The 16,327-nt window shown below is 53.8% G+C and overlaps 1 protein-coding gene across 1 annotated transcript; it reads left to right on the top strand.

The window, feature by feature from the left end:
* Window positions 1-12,604: 12,604 nt before the first annotated feature.
* LOC135326223 (olfactory receptor 14A16-like) lies at window positions 12,605-13,540 on the top strand. Its single transcript, XM_064504072.1, has one exon. It carries the CDS (start codon window positions 12,605-12,607, stop codon window positions 13,538-13,540), a length of 936 nt encoding a protein of 311 aa, XP_064360142.1.
* The last annotated feature ends 2,787 nt before the right edge of the window (window positions 13,541-16,327 follow it).

Below are 16,327 nucleotides of genomic sequence, written 5' to 3'. Positions count from 1 at the left end.
CCTTTGTGGATTGCTGGCTGGAGAAGCTAAGAAACTGGGTTGGGAGATCTATGTAGAGCCCAACCTCAGAGATAATAACAACGAGCTCTTCAAGCCGGTGGTGGCTAAAGAAGGCTGGGTGAAAGTAGTGGATGTTACAGTCCACTACGAGAGCGGATTGTCATCTCTGGGGGACGCAGCGGCAGAGAAAGTCTGAAAGTATCAACATCTTGAAGAACAAGTGAAAGCATTGACCAAAGCTGGAGAGGTGGAGTTCCTGGATTTCCCAATTGGCACTTGTGGGAAGTGGCATAAGGCAAACGACAGTTTCCTCGCTGACCTTGGACTTTCCAGTAGCCGCCAATTAAGGATAGCAAGGCTCTTTTCTCATAGAGCCCTCCTATCCTCAGTAGATATAATTCACATCTTTAGCAGTAAAGGTAAAGATGTTTAATGTTTTGTACTAACCAGTATATGACTTACTAATCCAAAGTCCTTCTTTGGAAGGCAACAGTAAAATTCTTCACACAGATGAAATGGGCTTGCTCAGTCTTCTGTCTTGCTGAATTTTGCTCTTGCCCAGCTCCCGTGTGGTTGAGCTTGTACGTAGGGATGTAACATCTCGTCTCCAGATGACCTTCACTTAATTTGACTTGGGCGGACGGGCCGCCTCTCAATCCCAACCTGGAAAAGGTACTATATAGTATCTATGGTTCATTAAATAGCCCTATGCCTGCTGGTGGCCTATCAGGTACTCAGGCAGATGTGACCTCACAAGCGCTTACCCCACACAGGAGTCAACTGCTGGCCTATCAGCTTCGCACATACTTGCATTTCCATATTGCTGTAGAGATCTGCAGGTGTCAATCCCTCCTCTGGGCACACTCACCACACCCCAAAGTGACCTCACCACCAGCAGCTGCTGGCCTGGCAGTTGCTCAGATAGAAGTGACCTCACAAGTGCATGCCCCCACCAGGTGCCTGCTGCTGTCCTGTGGCTTTAGAGACACAAGTTTCCTCAAAATACCTTCCCCAGCCACCAGCATGCTGCTGCCCTACCATTTCCTCTGCCAAGGAGACCTCACTATCAACTTCCACACCCATCTGCCTGTTGCTGGCCTATCAGGGACTGAGGCACAAGTGACCTCACCAGCAAATACCCAAGCCATTAGCCAAGTGTGAACCTTGACGAGAGAAGTGACCCCACAGCGAATTTCCCAGTAATGTGCCTCCACACAGTCTGTCAGGCCCTGAGACAGAGCTGAGCTCACAAACACTGTCCCTGCCACGTGCCTGCTGCTGGCCTCCCTGCTGCTCTGGAGGAAATGACCTCAAAGGCGATTCCCAGAGAGGTGCCTGCTACTGGCCTATCACAGACGGACACACCACTGACCTCACCAGCACATTCCCCACTTCACAGCCTGCTGCTGGCCTATCGGCTTCTCACCCAGAAGGCACCTCACAGGCACCTTTACAGCCAGGCGCCTGCTGCAGCCCTGGAGGCTGCTGGGACAGGAGGGACCTCCGAGTCAGTTCCCAGCCAGGGGCCAGCTGCTGGCCTGCCAGCTGCTCTGTCTGCAGTGACCTCCCAAGGAACTTCCCAGGCAGGGGCCTGCTGCTGGCCTATCAGGGACTCAGAAGGAGATGACCTCACAATCCCCTTCAAAGCCATGTGCCTCTCAATGGCCTACAAGCCTCTGAGACAGCAGCTACCTCATGATAACTTCCCCAGCCATGAGCCAAATCCTGGCTTATCAGCTGCTCAGGCAGAAGTGAGCTCCAAAGCACATGTCCCAGCCATGGACCTGCTGCTGCCCCAACCACTGCTCAGCTGGAAGTGACCTCACAGTCACCTTTCCAGCCACCACTCTGCTGCTACCCAATCAGTTCATCAGTCACAAGTGACCTCACCATCAACATCCAAGCCTTGTTCCTCCTGCTGACCTATAAGGGGTTCAGGCAGAAGTGACCTCATCATGAACAGCTGAGCCACGGGTCTCCTGCTGGCCTGGCAGCTACTGACCAAGAGCTGATTTGACACTGGGGATCTCCTGGCCCAGCTCTCGCAGACAGCCGTGACCTCCCTGCCCACAGCCCGGCCACGCGGCTATTGCCGCCTGCAGCTGCCCCTGCCTCCCCCAAGGCTCAGCCAGCTCCTGAGCGGCCGCCCGGACTCGCCCCGGGGCCTCGCAACGATCACAGTGCAGCAAAACACCCACTACGCACCAGTTACTGCCCCAAAATAAGATCAGCTTCTGCCTAGGTAGCACCTCCACCTGGCCCATGAAACTTAGCAAATGCAGAAAGGCCTGCAAGTAATTCTGGGCAACATCTCCTAACAGGAGGATTGCATGGGAGCAGCGACCATGGAGCTGCAGACAGCAGGGCCTCACGTCCCAGGCAGAGGCAGAAGCCTTCCCACAACTCCCAAGTCTGGTTCCTGCCCCAGTGCTGAACACCCCCAGCAAATCCTCCACACCCCCAGGACAACAAGCACTCTCCTGCTTGGGGCCCTGACACTCTGAGACACGGGGAAGGACTGCGGCCAGGGCATCTCAGCGGGTGAAACCAGCAGAGCTGGGATTCAGCAGCTCTGCAGCCTGGCCTGGCAGCAGGGCTCATGACCCCGGCCTCCTCCCCTTGCCAGCCAATTGGAGGGCAGCACTGGGGGTGATGCCATGGCAACACTGCAGCCCTCTGTGACTGGGCTGGCAGGCCCTCCCCTCCCCTCCCCCTTGCGCCGTGGGGCTCCATGTTGTGGGCGGCAGCTGGGGTGTGGTGGGGTGCAGCGGGGCCTGGGGGCATCCCATCGCCATGTGCCTGGGCAGTGCGGGGCCCTGGGGCCCGGCTGCTGCCCTGCAGGGTCTGGGCTCTGCTGCAGGGGCCCCACAGGGCTCCTGGCTGCCCTGCGCCTGGGGACCATGCCAGGTGCGCAGGAGCAGCCCCGGGGCTGGTGCTGGTGCCGGCCCTGGTGCCAGTGCGGGGGCCCTGGGCATGGCTGGGGTGCCAGAACCTGTGGACAGGACCCTCTGCCCCCGGGCAGGGCAGGGCAGGGCAGCATCCACCTGCCCCTTCAGCCCCACTGGGACCCTACAACAGGGCTGTCACGGCAGCCCCCACCCTGTGCAGCCATCCCCCCCCAGCCTGAGATCCACAGCCCTTTTTGCCGTTAACAGTCCCTGTGTGACTCCTCAGGAAGGAGCTCCCAAAGCCCTTACCCTCAGTGCAGAGCTGCAGGAGTGCTGGGAACAAGGAACTGGGGTCTGGGCTGATGGTGTTGGTCCATCAGTCCTCCATCTTGCTTGTCCTCTTGCCCTCGGCTTGTCTCTCCAGCCAAGGAGGAAGAACACTCTTCCCATCTCATCACCCAAAACTCCTCTCCAACATGTCCCTGCTCTTCTGCCTGTTGGTGAGGGGTCCCAGCACAGCTCTCATCCCTTCTCCTTGTCACAGAGTGGCTCCAAAGGGCAGCAGTGGAGAGTGCACAAGTGGTGCCCAGCAGCAACCAGGCCTCTCAGAGAAGTGAGAGCACTGCTGTGGCATCAGGGAGACCTCCCTGTGATGCAGCACATCCCACTGTGACCTCAGCTCATGTCATCTGGGGGATCAGGAGGTCACTGCCATGGAGATGGCACAGCCAGGGAGAGAGCAGAGAGAGATTTCCTCTAACATCCTGGAAAGCAGTCACCTCCCTTCACCCCAGTCATTTTCCAGAACCTGCTGATAAATCCTTCAGGAATGTCTCCAGATGGTGCCAAAGGCTGTGAAATATCTCAAATGGGGCACTGGAGAAGTCACTTCCACAACCCTGCACTGACAGGTCTCTGGCCTGGGCAGACCTGTGTGGGAATCCACGGCTTCCTGGCTGGTTTAAAGTTTGGCATTTTTCAAAGCCAGGATCAAAGTCATGTGGAATGAAGCAGCATAAAGTGTGGCCTTTGGCTGAGATGCTTTGGTGAGCCTCAAAACTGGTTTCTGCTGTGGGTCGCTGTTTTTGTCAAAGTAGGATAACATGGGAGAGGACATGGCCTTCCTCCTTTAGGCACCAAAGTTTTTAAAAATCCACCACAAGGTTTCTCCATCTGCAGTGCTTAAGATAGAGAGGATATGCCAGAGAAGGGTGAAAATGCCCTTAACGCACATCATCCATGGGGCTTTCTCCAGGACCCTGGTCCCTGCCAGGCTCCAAAGCCATGGGCCAGCCCAGGTAGCAAATTTGGGGGTTTTCCATTTCCCATGAATTTTGTCCTGCATTCCTTTTGGCTGAGCCTGGGGAAAGCTGTTTCTCATCTTTGATGTGAGTTTGTCCATGGGCTTTTCTGTGTCACCTCAAGGTAGTGCTTCTGCCTTGGGTACATTCCCTTGCACCCTGGACCCCCTCCAGGACATTGTCGAACTTGGGGGATGTGCAGTCCTGGCACCCTGGATCTCCCACAGTTTTGACTCTGGGCGTCTCAGGACATGCCCACACACCACAGTGCTGCTGTCCAGGCTCCAGTGCAGAGCCTGTAAGGGGGTGCAGTGCCACAGGACCTGCATTTGGGATCATTCAGAAGTTTGTGAGGTGACCAGCTCCCACCTCTGCAGCTGCTGAAGCTTGAGAACGTCCCTACAACCAGCCTTCCTGCTCTTCCTAGTCTTTGCACAATCCCGGGGTGACTCTTGCAGAAGGGAGACTCCATCCCCCTTGAATACTGTCAGAGATGGGGCTTTCCAAGTCATTGCAAAAGGAAGGACTCATTTACTTCTTTGAGTTGCTTATCCAGCCCGTGGCACGCCCTTCGTGACCCTGTGAGCCCCGCTGTGCACCCTGAGGTCTCTGCCCTTTCTCTGCCCTGTCTCCTGGGTGTCTGCCCAAAGTCTTGCCAGTGCACCAGGACCATGGGAAGTGTTGCTTTAGAGAGCTCTGACATGTTGAAGAGCTGTTTGAAGCTATGACATGTTGTGGAGCTGAAGACCTGACAGAGGCTTATCTGGGACGTGGCCATGCTCCCAAACCCCCTCCTGCTCCTGGTCCGAGGGGGCAGGAAGGTCCCAGGATTGAGAGCAGTGGGTTTGGCGTGGGTGGGATGGGTTTCCCTTGACATGCCTGAGTCCTGCCTGGGTTGTCTGAGTGTCCAGAAAAATCCCTCCTCTCCGGGGGCTTGCAAAGAGTGTTTGCCAGACTTTTGTACAGAAACACAGCCTGGTCCAAGATGCCCAAGAGCAGCACAGCCCCCAGCATAGTGCAGGACCCCCAGGAGCTGTATGGCTCTCTCCTCTTTTTCCACATGTCCTGATTACATTAACAATTTCTAACATCCCTTTACAGCACAGTATCTGGGCACTGTAACACTGTAACTCCTTCCATTACTCTTTGTTCATTCCCATACTGCGCTGCTGATTTGCACTGTGAGGAGTTTAAAACTTGTTCCTCTGGGCAAGTCCTTCATTCTGTTTCTCTCTAGCATTTCCTATCTATCCAAAACATTTCTAGCCAGGCTATCCCTTGTGGAAAGGGGACCTCATTGGAGGCAGCTTGGACTTAGCATACAGTTGAGGAGTGTAATTAATTTTACGAAACCATAGCGTGCCTTTTTTTTTTTTATCCCTTCTGGCTTGCAATGAAGAAAAATTCTTCTGTGTCTATTTGCAGCTCGTTCTCTAAGGAAAGCAGGTGGGAAGTGGGGCATATGAGCTGTAACATTCATTTGCAGACTTCAGTGGAGAAAGGTTTGACTTTAACAGGAGTGATGCAAGTCCCAGGTGGCTGATGAGAGAAATGGCAGGGTTGGGGAGATGGGGAGGAAGAGTGTCCATGCAGTGTCTGACCTCGGGGAACACTGCTTTCCTGCATGTCCACACTTCATTAGAAGACACACTGCATCTATATCATTTGGAGAATGTTGCTGTCACTTATTGTGAAAGCTGAATAAGAATACTAATCCTAAAAACCTTAAAAAGCAGAAATACCTTTACACTATGTTCTAACTGAAGTCACTGTCTTTCAGCTACACTGCTGAAACCAATTAGCCGTACATTACTTGAAGAAAATTATAGAGAGAGACGTGGTTCATTGGGGCTTTTGGCATTGTAATGAGCCCCATGGTGTATTTGGTGCTGAGTCCATGAACCTCAGCTATTGCGAGGAGATGGAGCAAAATGTTCAAGTCAAAGTCAGAAGAAAATCCCCAACTTTTGTAGAGTGTTAATAGAACCCACTGAGGGCCACTAGCAAGAAAGACTCGCTGGAGGCTGATTAGAGCAGAAAATTGTAATCACTGATTACAGGTAGGCAAAGGAAATGTGCAGGTGGCTCTGACACCATGTTAACCCTTGATGTGTTTTTCAAGCAAAACGTCCAAGCATGGACACTGAGACCCTGGGAAGGGACATCCTTTCCCCCACGTGTTTTCCATGGCTCTTCCTGGGGGCAGCATGCAGGTTGGGGTGTGCAATATTCATGCAAGACAATGACATGAGACCTCCTGGGCTCCCCAGGGAACAAGGGGACAGTGAGGCCCTGGTGTCTACTCATAGGCCTCGGTGGCAGAGACAACAACCATAGGGGACAAAGACGTCAGGTCTGTCAGAGGCTTTCAGCCTGTTTCAGGCAGTTGGCATTCCTTGCTGCCCAGGCACACTGCTGTCTGACTAACTTGCATACTAACTGGTATGCAAGTATACTGTGGGAGAAAGTGTCAAGAGCCTTCCTAAACTTGAGTTAACTGACATTCACTGTTCTCTGTTCATCCACAAATACAGTTCTTTTAGCACAGAAGGGCATGAGGTTGGTGAGGCTCACATCATTTCCCCTCAGCAAATCTATGCTGACTGTTCCCAGTCACCTTCTTCTGTTTACCTAGAAAGGAGATCAGAGAAGACTTGGTCCATGACACTCTCCTGATCAAAGTGAGGCTGAACGGCCTGTAGTTCCCCAGGTTGTCCTTGCGGCCTTTTTTGAAGATGAATGCAACATTTGCCTTTCCCTGGTCTTTGGGACCTCCCTGAGTCCCCACAGCTTTCCAAGATGATAGAGAGGCCTTACTAGATGGCAGCCAGCTCTCTCAGCACCCTTAGCTGCAGCCCATCCAATCCTGTAGACCTGTGTTCTTCCAAATAATACCTGACTCAACCCTCAGGCACTGCTGGTTGTTTTTCTCCTTGGAAGTCCTGACTCTAAGCACAGTGGCCTGGGAGACCTTGTTGGTGGAGACTGAAGCAAAGGCATTGAGTTCCCCAAACCCATCTGCATCTGCTGATACCAGATTCCCTGCCCCATTCAGCCGTGGCCTCACATTTTCCTTGTTTATGCTTTTACTGTTTCTGAAGGAATAGCAGATCATCTTTGTGCCTTTGACATCCCTTGAAAGCATCAATCCAGAGGAGCTATGGCTTTCCTAACCACTTCTGCACTTCCCTGGACGATATTTCTGAATTCCCCCTTTGCAGCCTCTCCCTGCTGCCCATTCCTCTGTGCTGCTTTTTTGTACTGGAGCTCAGTGAGGAGTTCCCTGTTTAGCCACCCTGTCTCCTGAGATGTCTACCTGTTCTCCTGGGTATCAGTATGGGCCATTCTCGAGCTTGGAGCATGCTGTCTTTAAAGACCTGCCAGCTTTCCTGAGCTCCTTTGCCCTTCAGAGCTGCATCCCATGGCATTCCTCCAGCATTCCTCCTCCCAGTAGGCCCAAGTCTGTTCCTCTGACATCCAAAGTCTGGACTCTGATACTCTTCTTCCTCACTCCCCTCAGGAGCAGACACTCCACTACCTCGTGGCCACTGCAGGCAAGGCTGACACTGATTATCCCATCCCTGGTCAGTTCTTCTTTGCTTTCAGGTTCCAGGTCCAGGAAGGTGTCACCCTTGTTGACCTGACTGGCTTAGCTGCGCTCAGAAGTTGTCCTCCACACCCTCCAGAATCCTCCTGGACTGTTTGCACCCTGCTGCATTGCCCTCCCAATGAATGCCAGGGAGATTAAAGTCTCCCCATAGGAACCGGGGTCTGTGATCCACAGACTTCCTCAGGTTGCCTAATGATGCTTTTGTAGTTCTGCAACAGCTTGTGCATCTCCCCTTCCTCTTGTTTTGTCGCCCAGGCTTTGTGCATTTGTGTATATTTGGGCTACAGGACCTCAGCTGTGGCACCAGGGCTGAGTATAGACTTGCCACGGTAACACCTGTTCCCCAGAGCCAAGGACACCAGGTATGCAAAGGCCCCACTTCAGAGCAGAGACCTGCTGGTGTAGATAGGAGATGGTGATACAATGATGATATGAGGCACCCACTAAGAGAGCAAACCCCGCAGTACCCAAGGCCAGGGAGAAACCGAGCTGGACTGTGCAGCTGTGGCAGCAAAAGTGTTTTGTACCCAAGATGACTTTGCAGCACCTTGGGGCCTGTGACGGAGGTGACTGGATGTCCAGGAAGGACAAGGTGCCACTGAGAAGGTCCTTGGGCCTGAACAGCCTGCAATCTAGCCACGCTGTAGCTGCGTCATTAGTATGGTCCCGGTTCACATAACTGGGGGGTGAGAAAAGCTTTAGGGAGAGGAGAACTAGATGGATTTGAGAGTGTAGGAGTATGTGTGGAGACCTTGGTGCAATGTGCCTTCCATCTTTGCCGCATGCTTGGATGTAGATGCGATAGACTTTGCCTAAAGGCAGTGGTGGGAATCCTTTGCTTGGGAAGAGGTAGGAGAGTCGAGATGCCCTGGGGTGTTTGTCCAGCAACCACTCCAGAGTGGCATGATTTTCCTGTAGGTCCTGAGCTGTATCTGCTAGAAACATGGTGGTTGTGCTGGGCACCCCGTGCAGGTGACATGGCCCTGCAGGCCTATTGTCATTGCATTAAACCAAGTGTCTGCACTGAATTACATCAGCTGTTTGCAACATCAGGATCTGCACAGGTCTCAGCTTCAGGGTGAGCGGAGCTCTTGCAGTAGTAGGTAGCTGGTGTCATTTCAAATGGCCAAGGAGATTCTCCACCTGGCAGATGATGCCCCAGAAAGATGTGGGTTGCAGAGCTGTTACATCAGAGCAAGGAGACATGTCTTGGACCACCTCTGACACTTCCAATGTCAGAAGCTGTTTGCATATGAACAACTGACTCCCACCCTCCATCTCCATTGATTACAATGGGAGCTTAGACAAGAAGCAGACAGTCACACTCTGCACCCCAAAACCTGGGCAAGGGGAATCCCACCTCCTGTGAGTCTGTGGAGTGCACAAGAGGGAACTGAATCCTACTACATCCCAGGAGCTTCCAAATCAGTATTGAATGCCTAGCTTGACACCTCTAAACCAATTGCTAAGGCATGAATAAATGAACTCCCTTCTTGTCCCTGCCTAGGTGTCCTGTCTTCTTATGGGATGGGAGCAGGCCCTTGCAGAGTGGGACATTTCCACCTCTCCCAGATAACCATCTTCTGAGGACACAAACTGAAATGCTGAACTCAGTCTCTCTCCCCTGTTTAGGGAGGGACCATCGGTGATTATTTTAGTCTGCTTCAATGGGCATTTTCCAGGGGTGACCACACGCTCTTTCAGGAGATGTCAGCCCTGGAGCCCCGGGAACTTCCTGAAGGTGCACAGGGCACAGAGAAAGTCACGTCTTTGCTGGGCCTGGCTCCTGGGACTGCAGGAGCCCATGGCAACCTGGCAGGCACTGCAGAGAGACAGCTCTGTCCTGGTGCAGCTCCTCTTAAAGGAGCAGCAAGACTGAGGGTGCTGCCTGCAGGCACCAGGATGAGAGGAGCGGCTCAGAAGCTAAAGACAGTCAGCAACAGGAGGACGGCTAAGAGCTCACTGTGAGGAGGAATCTTCACCACCCTCGACACAGTAAGTCTCTGGCTGCAGGGCAATGCTGCTGTGGTTCCCGGAGGGTTCTTCTGCAGCTGGCACCTTCCACAGCTGATAGGGTCTGTCAGGGTGGCTCTCCCAGCTTCTCCTGTTTGGAGCAGGTGGTGCTTTAGAGCAGAGATTCCCAGCCACACCGTCAGATTGACAGGGCATCACAGCTACATTCTTGAGGGGATGGTGCAGAACTGTGAAGCCAGGGAGTGCACCCAGGTCTGCCCAATGCTGCATTTCAGAGCAGTGTCCCTGTGCCCCAGGGTGCTGTGTGCCCAGGGCAGTGACTGTACTGCCTGCGAGGGTCAGCACTCAGCCTGTGCCAGCACCCTGTGGTGCTGCAGGGAGAAGCTGTGGGTGGAAGGAGTGACCCCCATCAGGGCAGGTTCCTTCTCCTGCTGAGAGGGTGCTGCATGGTTCAGGGCTGCTCTCAGCTCCAGCTCACCCCCAGCACATTTTCTGAAGAGGACTTTTCCAGAGGAAAGTATATGCTGGTCAAAGCTGCAAAGGGCAGAGCTTTTCTTCCTGAGTCTGTGCTTAATCTCCCCATCTTTTGACATGGCTGGAACGGAAACAGAATTGTTCAGTCTGGACAAGAAACTGCGACTCCAAAACTGTTAAACGGAGAGATCAAAAGGTCTGCAAGGAACCTCAGCAAATGCCTTCAGCCACCCCTCTGCCTATGAGCAGCACCACCATAATCTTTATTAGCCTCCTCAGGGTTGGGCTTAGCTGCTCCTTAGCACCTGCAAATCTGAAGGTTTCTGCCCCTGGGACAGTGCCAGGCAGCAGTAGGATGATGCATGAAAGAGAGGGAATTTCTCACAGGAAAGGCTGTGGGAGGGTGGATGTGGGCAATTCCCTGACAGCTTCTGCAATGCAGATGCCTTCCCCTGAGCCAGCCCCTGTGTCTCCTCTGCCACCTAGCAGAGCCTCTGCCCTCAAGGCAAGAGATCCAGGGCAGGAGACACCTCCTTTGCAGTCCAGCCTCCAGGAGAGCAGATGTGCATCTCTCCTGTACGTGCCCATTTTACCACTGTCTGACAGAGGGACTGAGAGCAAAACCTCCTCTGCAGGGGGATGTACACAGCTGAGTAAGATGCAGGCTTTCCTGTGTGCCCATCTGGAGGTGTTTGCATGGGAGTGAGGGGTCCAAGACCCCTGCTAGTCTGTGGGTCTTTGGACCATGCAGTCTGCAGGGCTGGGGAATGCACCAAGTCTCCCTAAGGAGACATCCCCTTTTGGGCAATGCACTAACCCAAACACTTTTGCCCCTCAGGATTCTCTATTAATGCAAAAAGCCAAGGATTTCTATCCCTTCAATAGATGTGCCCCATGTGTGGTGAGTAAGGCCCTCTGCTACAGCCCTTCTTCTGCAGAATGGGTTGTGAGGATGTTGCAGACCCCTTCCCAGTTATGAGTAGGCTTAATCGGAGAGAGGATGTGGACACACAGCTTGCCTGTACCCCATGCTCTGCAACCCCTATTGTGGCTGCAGGTGTGGTGCAGGTGGTAAACTGATGTGAGGAGAGGATCTGTCTTAGTGGAACGGGAACCTCTGCAATGGGTCCTGTAAGCCCTGCCTTCATGGGCCTGTTTTCCTCCCTTGCACCGAGTGGGAGCTGGTGGTGAATGATTTGGATACAGACAACTGTTCAGAAGGGTGAAAGAGGAGGAGATGAATTCCTCCCAGGGTTCTTCTCTTGCAGAGGCTGATGGGCTGGACACTCATGTCATTTGTCCCTGCAGGACTTGGAGAGTATTCCCATGGGATCACTGCATGAAATCCCCCTCACTCAGCTCAGGGCATCCACCCCAGAAACAGCTTCCCCCAAACACATGTTGCTGCTTACTCTCTCCATGTACCCAGTGTGACAGAGCACATGGCGAGAGCTAAGCAACTGAAGTTACAGATGAGTTTCAGATATGAAAAGTCAGTTTTGTTCTGGAGTCATGCTTGTGGTTTGGCTGGGTACCAGGGCTACACTTGTGTGCACACCCTGAGCACTTTGGTCATTAGCTCCTTGCCTGGCCTGAGAATTTCCTGGCCAGTCATCTGCACAGATGAGAGAACAGGTTGTCATGAGACAATGGACCACCTTGAAACTAGGTGATTGACTGGACCTAGGCAATTAAGTATTTGACCAAGAGTCATGGCAGCCCTGCAGGTGGGAATTTCTGAAGGTTCTAGAAATTCCCCCGTGGCAAATCCTGCTGTGTCTAGTCCATTTTGTATGCTGAAATGTGTTGATAACCATCCTGGGTGGAGTGTCCCAAAGTGTCCTTGCTGCAGAAGTGATCAGAGTGTGCATAGCTAAGACATTTGTAAACAGTCAAATACAAAGTGATCCTGCAGTAATTGTCACATAGTATGGGGTTAAGGTGTATCAATAGCAATGAATTATGCATGTGCTGGGTGGTCACGTGGGTCCCCAGCCAACTGGAGTAGAGCTGAGCCAAACAGGGTTTCAGGAGTCTCACCTACTCCAGCTGACAGCACTGCCAGGACACTTTGTCACTGCACAATGACTGACCGTCTTGTTTTGATTCTGAGTGTGTGTGTAACAAGCAGGGCTGACTCCTCTGGAGCCCATGGACAGAGGACCTTGCTCCTCATGGTAGACTCAGAACGCACAGACCAGAGCACAAGTAGAGGAGGTGAAGGAAGGTCCTCCTGGTAAGGAGAAAGGACATGTGGGGAGTTGCTCTGAGAAATGCTGTGGGTTTTGTTCCAAGTCACTCCTAACATGTCAATATCTTTTCCTCCCTCCACAATCCCCTCTGCCCAGAGGCAGCAAATGTCCAACAGCAGCTCCCTCCACGAGTTCCTCCTCTTGGCATTTGCAGACACACGGGAGCTGCAGCTCTTGCACTTCTCACTCTTCCTGGGCATCTACCTGGCTGCCCTCCTGGGCAACGGCCTCATCATCACAGCCATAGCCTGTGACCACCACCTCCACACCCCCATGTACTTCTTCCTCCTCAACCTCTCCCTGCTTGATCTTGGCTCCATCTCCACCACTGTCCCTAAATCCATGGCCAATTCCCTGTGGGACACCAGGGCCATTTCCTACTCAGGATGTGCTGCCCAAGTCTTTTTGTTTCTCTTTTCAATTTCAGCTGAGTTTTATCTCCTCACAGTCATGGCCTATGACCGCTACATTGCCATCTGCAGACCCCTGCACTACGGGATCATCATGGGCAGCAGAGCTTGTGTCAAAATGGCAGCAGCTGCCTGGGCCAGTGGTTTTGTCAACGCTCTCCTGCACACTGCTAACACATTTTCAATACCACTCTGCCAAGGCAATGTCCTGGACCAGTTCTTCTGTGAAATCCCCCAGATCCTCAAGCTCTCCTGCTCAGATGCCTACCTCAGGGAAGTTGGGCTTACTGTGGTTATTGCCTGTTTAGTCATTGTGTGTTTTGTTTTCATTGTGCTGTCCTACGTGCAGATCTTCACTGCTGTGCTGAGGATCCCCTCTGAGCAGGGCCGGCACAAAGCCTTTTCCACGTGCCTCCCGCACCTGGCCGTGGTCTCCCTGTTTGTCAGCACTGGCATCTTTGCCTACCTGAAGCCCCCCTCCCTCTCCTCCCCAGCTGTGGATCTGGTGCTGGCTGTTCTGTACTCGGTGGTGCCTCCAGCAGTGAACCCCCTCATCTACAGCATGAGGAACAAGGAGCTCAAGGAGGCACTGAGGAAACTGGTTCAAGTGGCATTAGGTCAGCAGCAATAATCTGCGCATCCCTCCTTGTAAGTGACTTGAATTTATCTCAGACAACTCTTGTGCTTTGGGCATTGTATCTGTGATAATAATCAGAGGCACAATACAGAGATATTTGAATTTATTCCACTTCTCCAGAGGCACAAACCCAGTCTGTCTGACCAGAGGCCTTCTGTAAATGCGTCTGTCACTGTGTCAGAGCTGGCCGGTCTCTAATAAAAGGGGATTTCCTCAGTGCTCTGCTTGAAAGCTGGTTTCTTCTTCCAAAGCGGGAGCCAATAATGAGCTCAGGGGTTTTCACCATGAAAGTGCCTGTTGATTTTCCAGGGCTCTCCATGGGCTCAAGGTGATGAGCTCATGGGTGCTGTGTTAGGGAATGAGGGCTGCATTCAGCTCTCACTTGTGGGTGCCCAGTGCTCCTGGAGGTGCTGAATGGTCAAGCGGTGTCTGCCTGGGACTGTCTGCCCTGTGACAGGTCTGGTGACAGATGCCCACAGTGGGGACCCTGCAGGCAGAGGGAAGGAAGCCTGGAGAGTGCTTCATGTCACCTTCAATGGAAAACCCTGGGCTGGATCTTGGGACATACCTGGACATAGCCTGAGCCATTTGAAATGTCCTGTGATTGCTCAGAGCATCATCCACAGTCACAGACCCCTTGGTAGGGGGTTGTCAGGTGCAATGATGCCCGTCCAGCTGGGTCTGCTTCTCACCCCAACCACCACGGCCAGTACACAGTCACCCCGTGGCCCTGGGGCACCACAACCCGCTCGCTCTGCAGAGCAGCACCGCCAGCTCGGGGCCCTGCGGGGAGCACAGGGGAGGCTCCAGGAGTGGCCAGGCAGGCCAGCACTGATGCCCTCCCTGGGGTGAGGACACACACCGGTGGGTTTGTGGGGCAGAGCCAGGTCTCATGCAGGGGAATCAAGACATGCCGGGTGCAGGAGAGTGGAGGCCATTTGCAGCCCTGGCTGCACAGCCCAGGTTTATGGGCAAGTCTTGCTGTGCGGCCAGCTCGTTCCTGCTGGGCTCAGTGCCGGTATCGAGGGGAAGAGCCAGGCCTAGGCAGCCTCTCTCCTGGCCCAGACCCCAGCAGGCCCTGGGGACGGCTGTGTGCTAACCCCTACGTGGGACATGGCCAGGGCTGGGCAAGGTGCAGAAACTGTGGAGGCTGCCAAAGCAGGAGGGCTGTGGGGGACGGGGCACCGCAGGCTGTCACAGGGACTGTGCCAGGGTGACATTTCCCTGTCCTTGAATGCACCCTGCCCTGTACCGGGCCTGCACAGTGGGGTCACTGGGGCATGGTGAGGGGAGCGGGGCTGTGCAGGTGCAGGAATGGGGTGCAGATGGAAGCCACAACACTCCTCACTGCTCCACTGCGAAAGTGAAACTCCCAGAGGAGCTCTCCCAGGCCTGGCCCACGAGTGCTTGTTCTTGCTCCAGCTGTGCTGGAGGACAATGACATCCCTCAGGCAAAGCTGTGCTCCTTGGGGAGCTGCCCTGAGCACCACAACAGGCAGAGCACGCTCCTTGTGTGTCCCCGTCCTGCTGGGAGGGTGGCACGGGCACAACCCCTCGCTGCAGCCCCCACCGGCCCCTGCCGACCTGCCCCTGCCAACCTGCCACCACCCCCGTGCTGCCTCGTTCTCTGTCCCTCTTCTCCACACTGCCGGGACCAGTGATGCAGCAGGAGCTGGCACAGCCCCACAGCCGCTGCCTGGCCCCTGGCCCTCCCCTCCTGCCTGCCAAACATTACATCCATCTTCAAGAAGGACAGGAAAGAGGATCTGGGGAGTGATGGGCTGGTCAGTGTCACCTCAGTCCCTGAGAAGCAAATCTTCCTGGAGCTCATTCCAGTCACATGAAGGGGTTGGGAACAGCCAGCACGAAGTGACTGAGGGCAAATTGTGCCTGACCAATCTGGCTGCCTTCTGTGATGGGATGACTGGCTGCGTGGACAAGGGGAGGGCAGTGCCTGCTGTATACTTTGAATTTAGGAAGGCCTTTGACATGGTCTTCCATAACTTCTTTGTAGCCAAACTGGGGAGAGGTGGGATGGAGGAGTAAGCAATGGAGGGTGTGGGAAATGAGCTGGAGGCCACCTGGCTCAAAGGGTGGAGAACAGTGGTACAAAGCCGAGGGGCCTTGAAAGACTTGGGGATTTGGCTGACAGAAACCTCATGGCATTGTACAAGGAGAAATGGCAGGTGCTGTATCGGGGGGCAGAACAGTCTGTGCATCAGATTAGGCTGGGACTTGACCAGTAGAGGAGTGACCCTGAGGAGAGGGACCTGGACGGTGCAAGGGATGCCACATGAGCCAGTGCTGCGTGCTCACCATAAATCAGGCCAGCTGCACACGGGGCTGCACTAGGAAGTGAGCGGCCACCCAGACAAGGTGAATTATTATCCCCCTCATCTCAGCACTGGTGTGGCCACATCTAGAATAGGGTGTCCCAGTGTGGCATGTCCAGTGCTGGAGGAATGGGGAGGAACTGGAGAGGGTCCAGAGGAGGTCTGCAAAGGTGAGGTTAGGGGTCTAAAGGACAAGGCCTTTATGGAGAGGCTGAAGGACCTGGGCTTCTTTAGCCTGGGGAAGGGGAGGCTGAGGGCAGTAGAGTCACTGATTTTCACTGTTTGAAGAATTGTTTCGGAGATGATGGAGCTTTTCTTGGTAGTGGGAAACAGCATGAGAAGGGGAAACAGCAACAAACTGCAGCTTGTGGGGTTCAGCTGTGACATTAGGAAATGTCACTTGAAGGGCAGTGCTGTGGTGCCAGAGGTCACCCAGGGGGAGCCTGTG

This window comes from Dromaius novaehollandiae, unplaced genomic scaffold, assembly GCF_036370855.1.
Source record: "Dromaius novaehollandiae isolate bDroNov1 unplaced genomic scaffold, bDroNov1.hap1 HAP1_SCAFFOLD_37, whole genome shotgun sequence".
Lineage (NCBI taxonomy): Eukaryota > Metazoa > Chordata > Aves > Casuariiformes > Dromaiidae > Dromaius > Dromaius novaehollandiae.
Note: the sequence above shows the minus strand (reverse complement) of the source record. Positions and strands in the feature narration are given on the sequence as shown.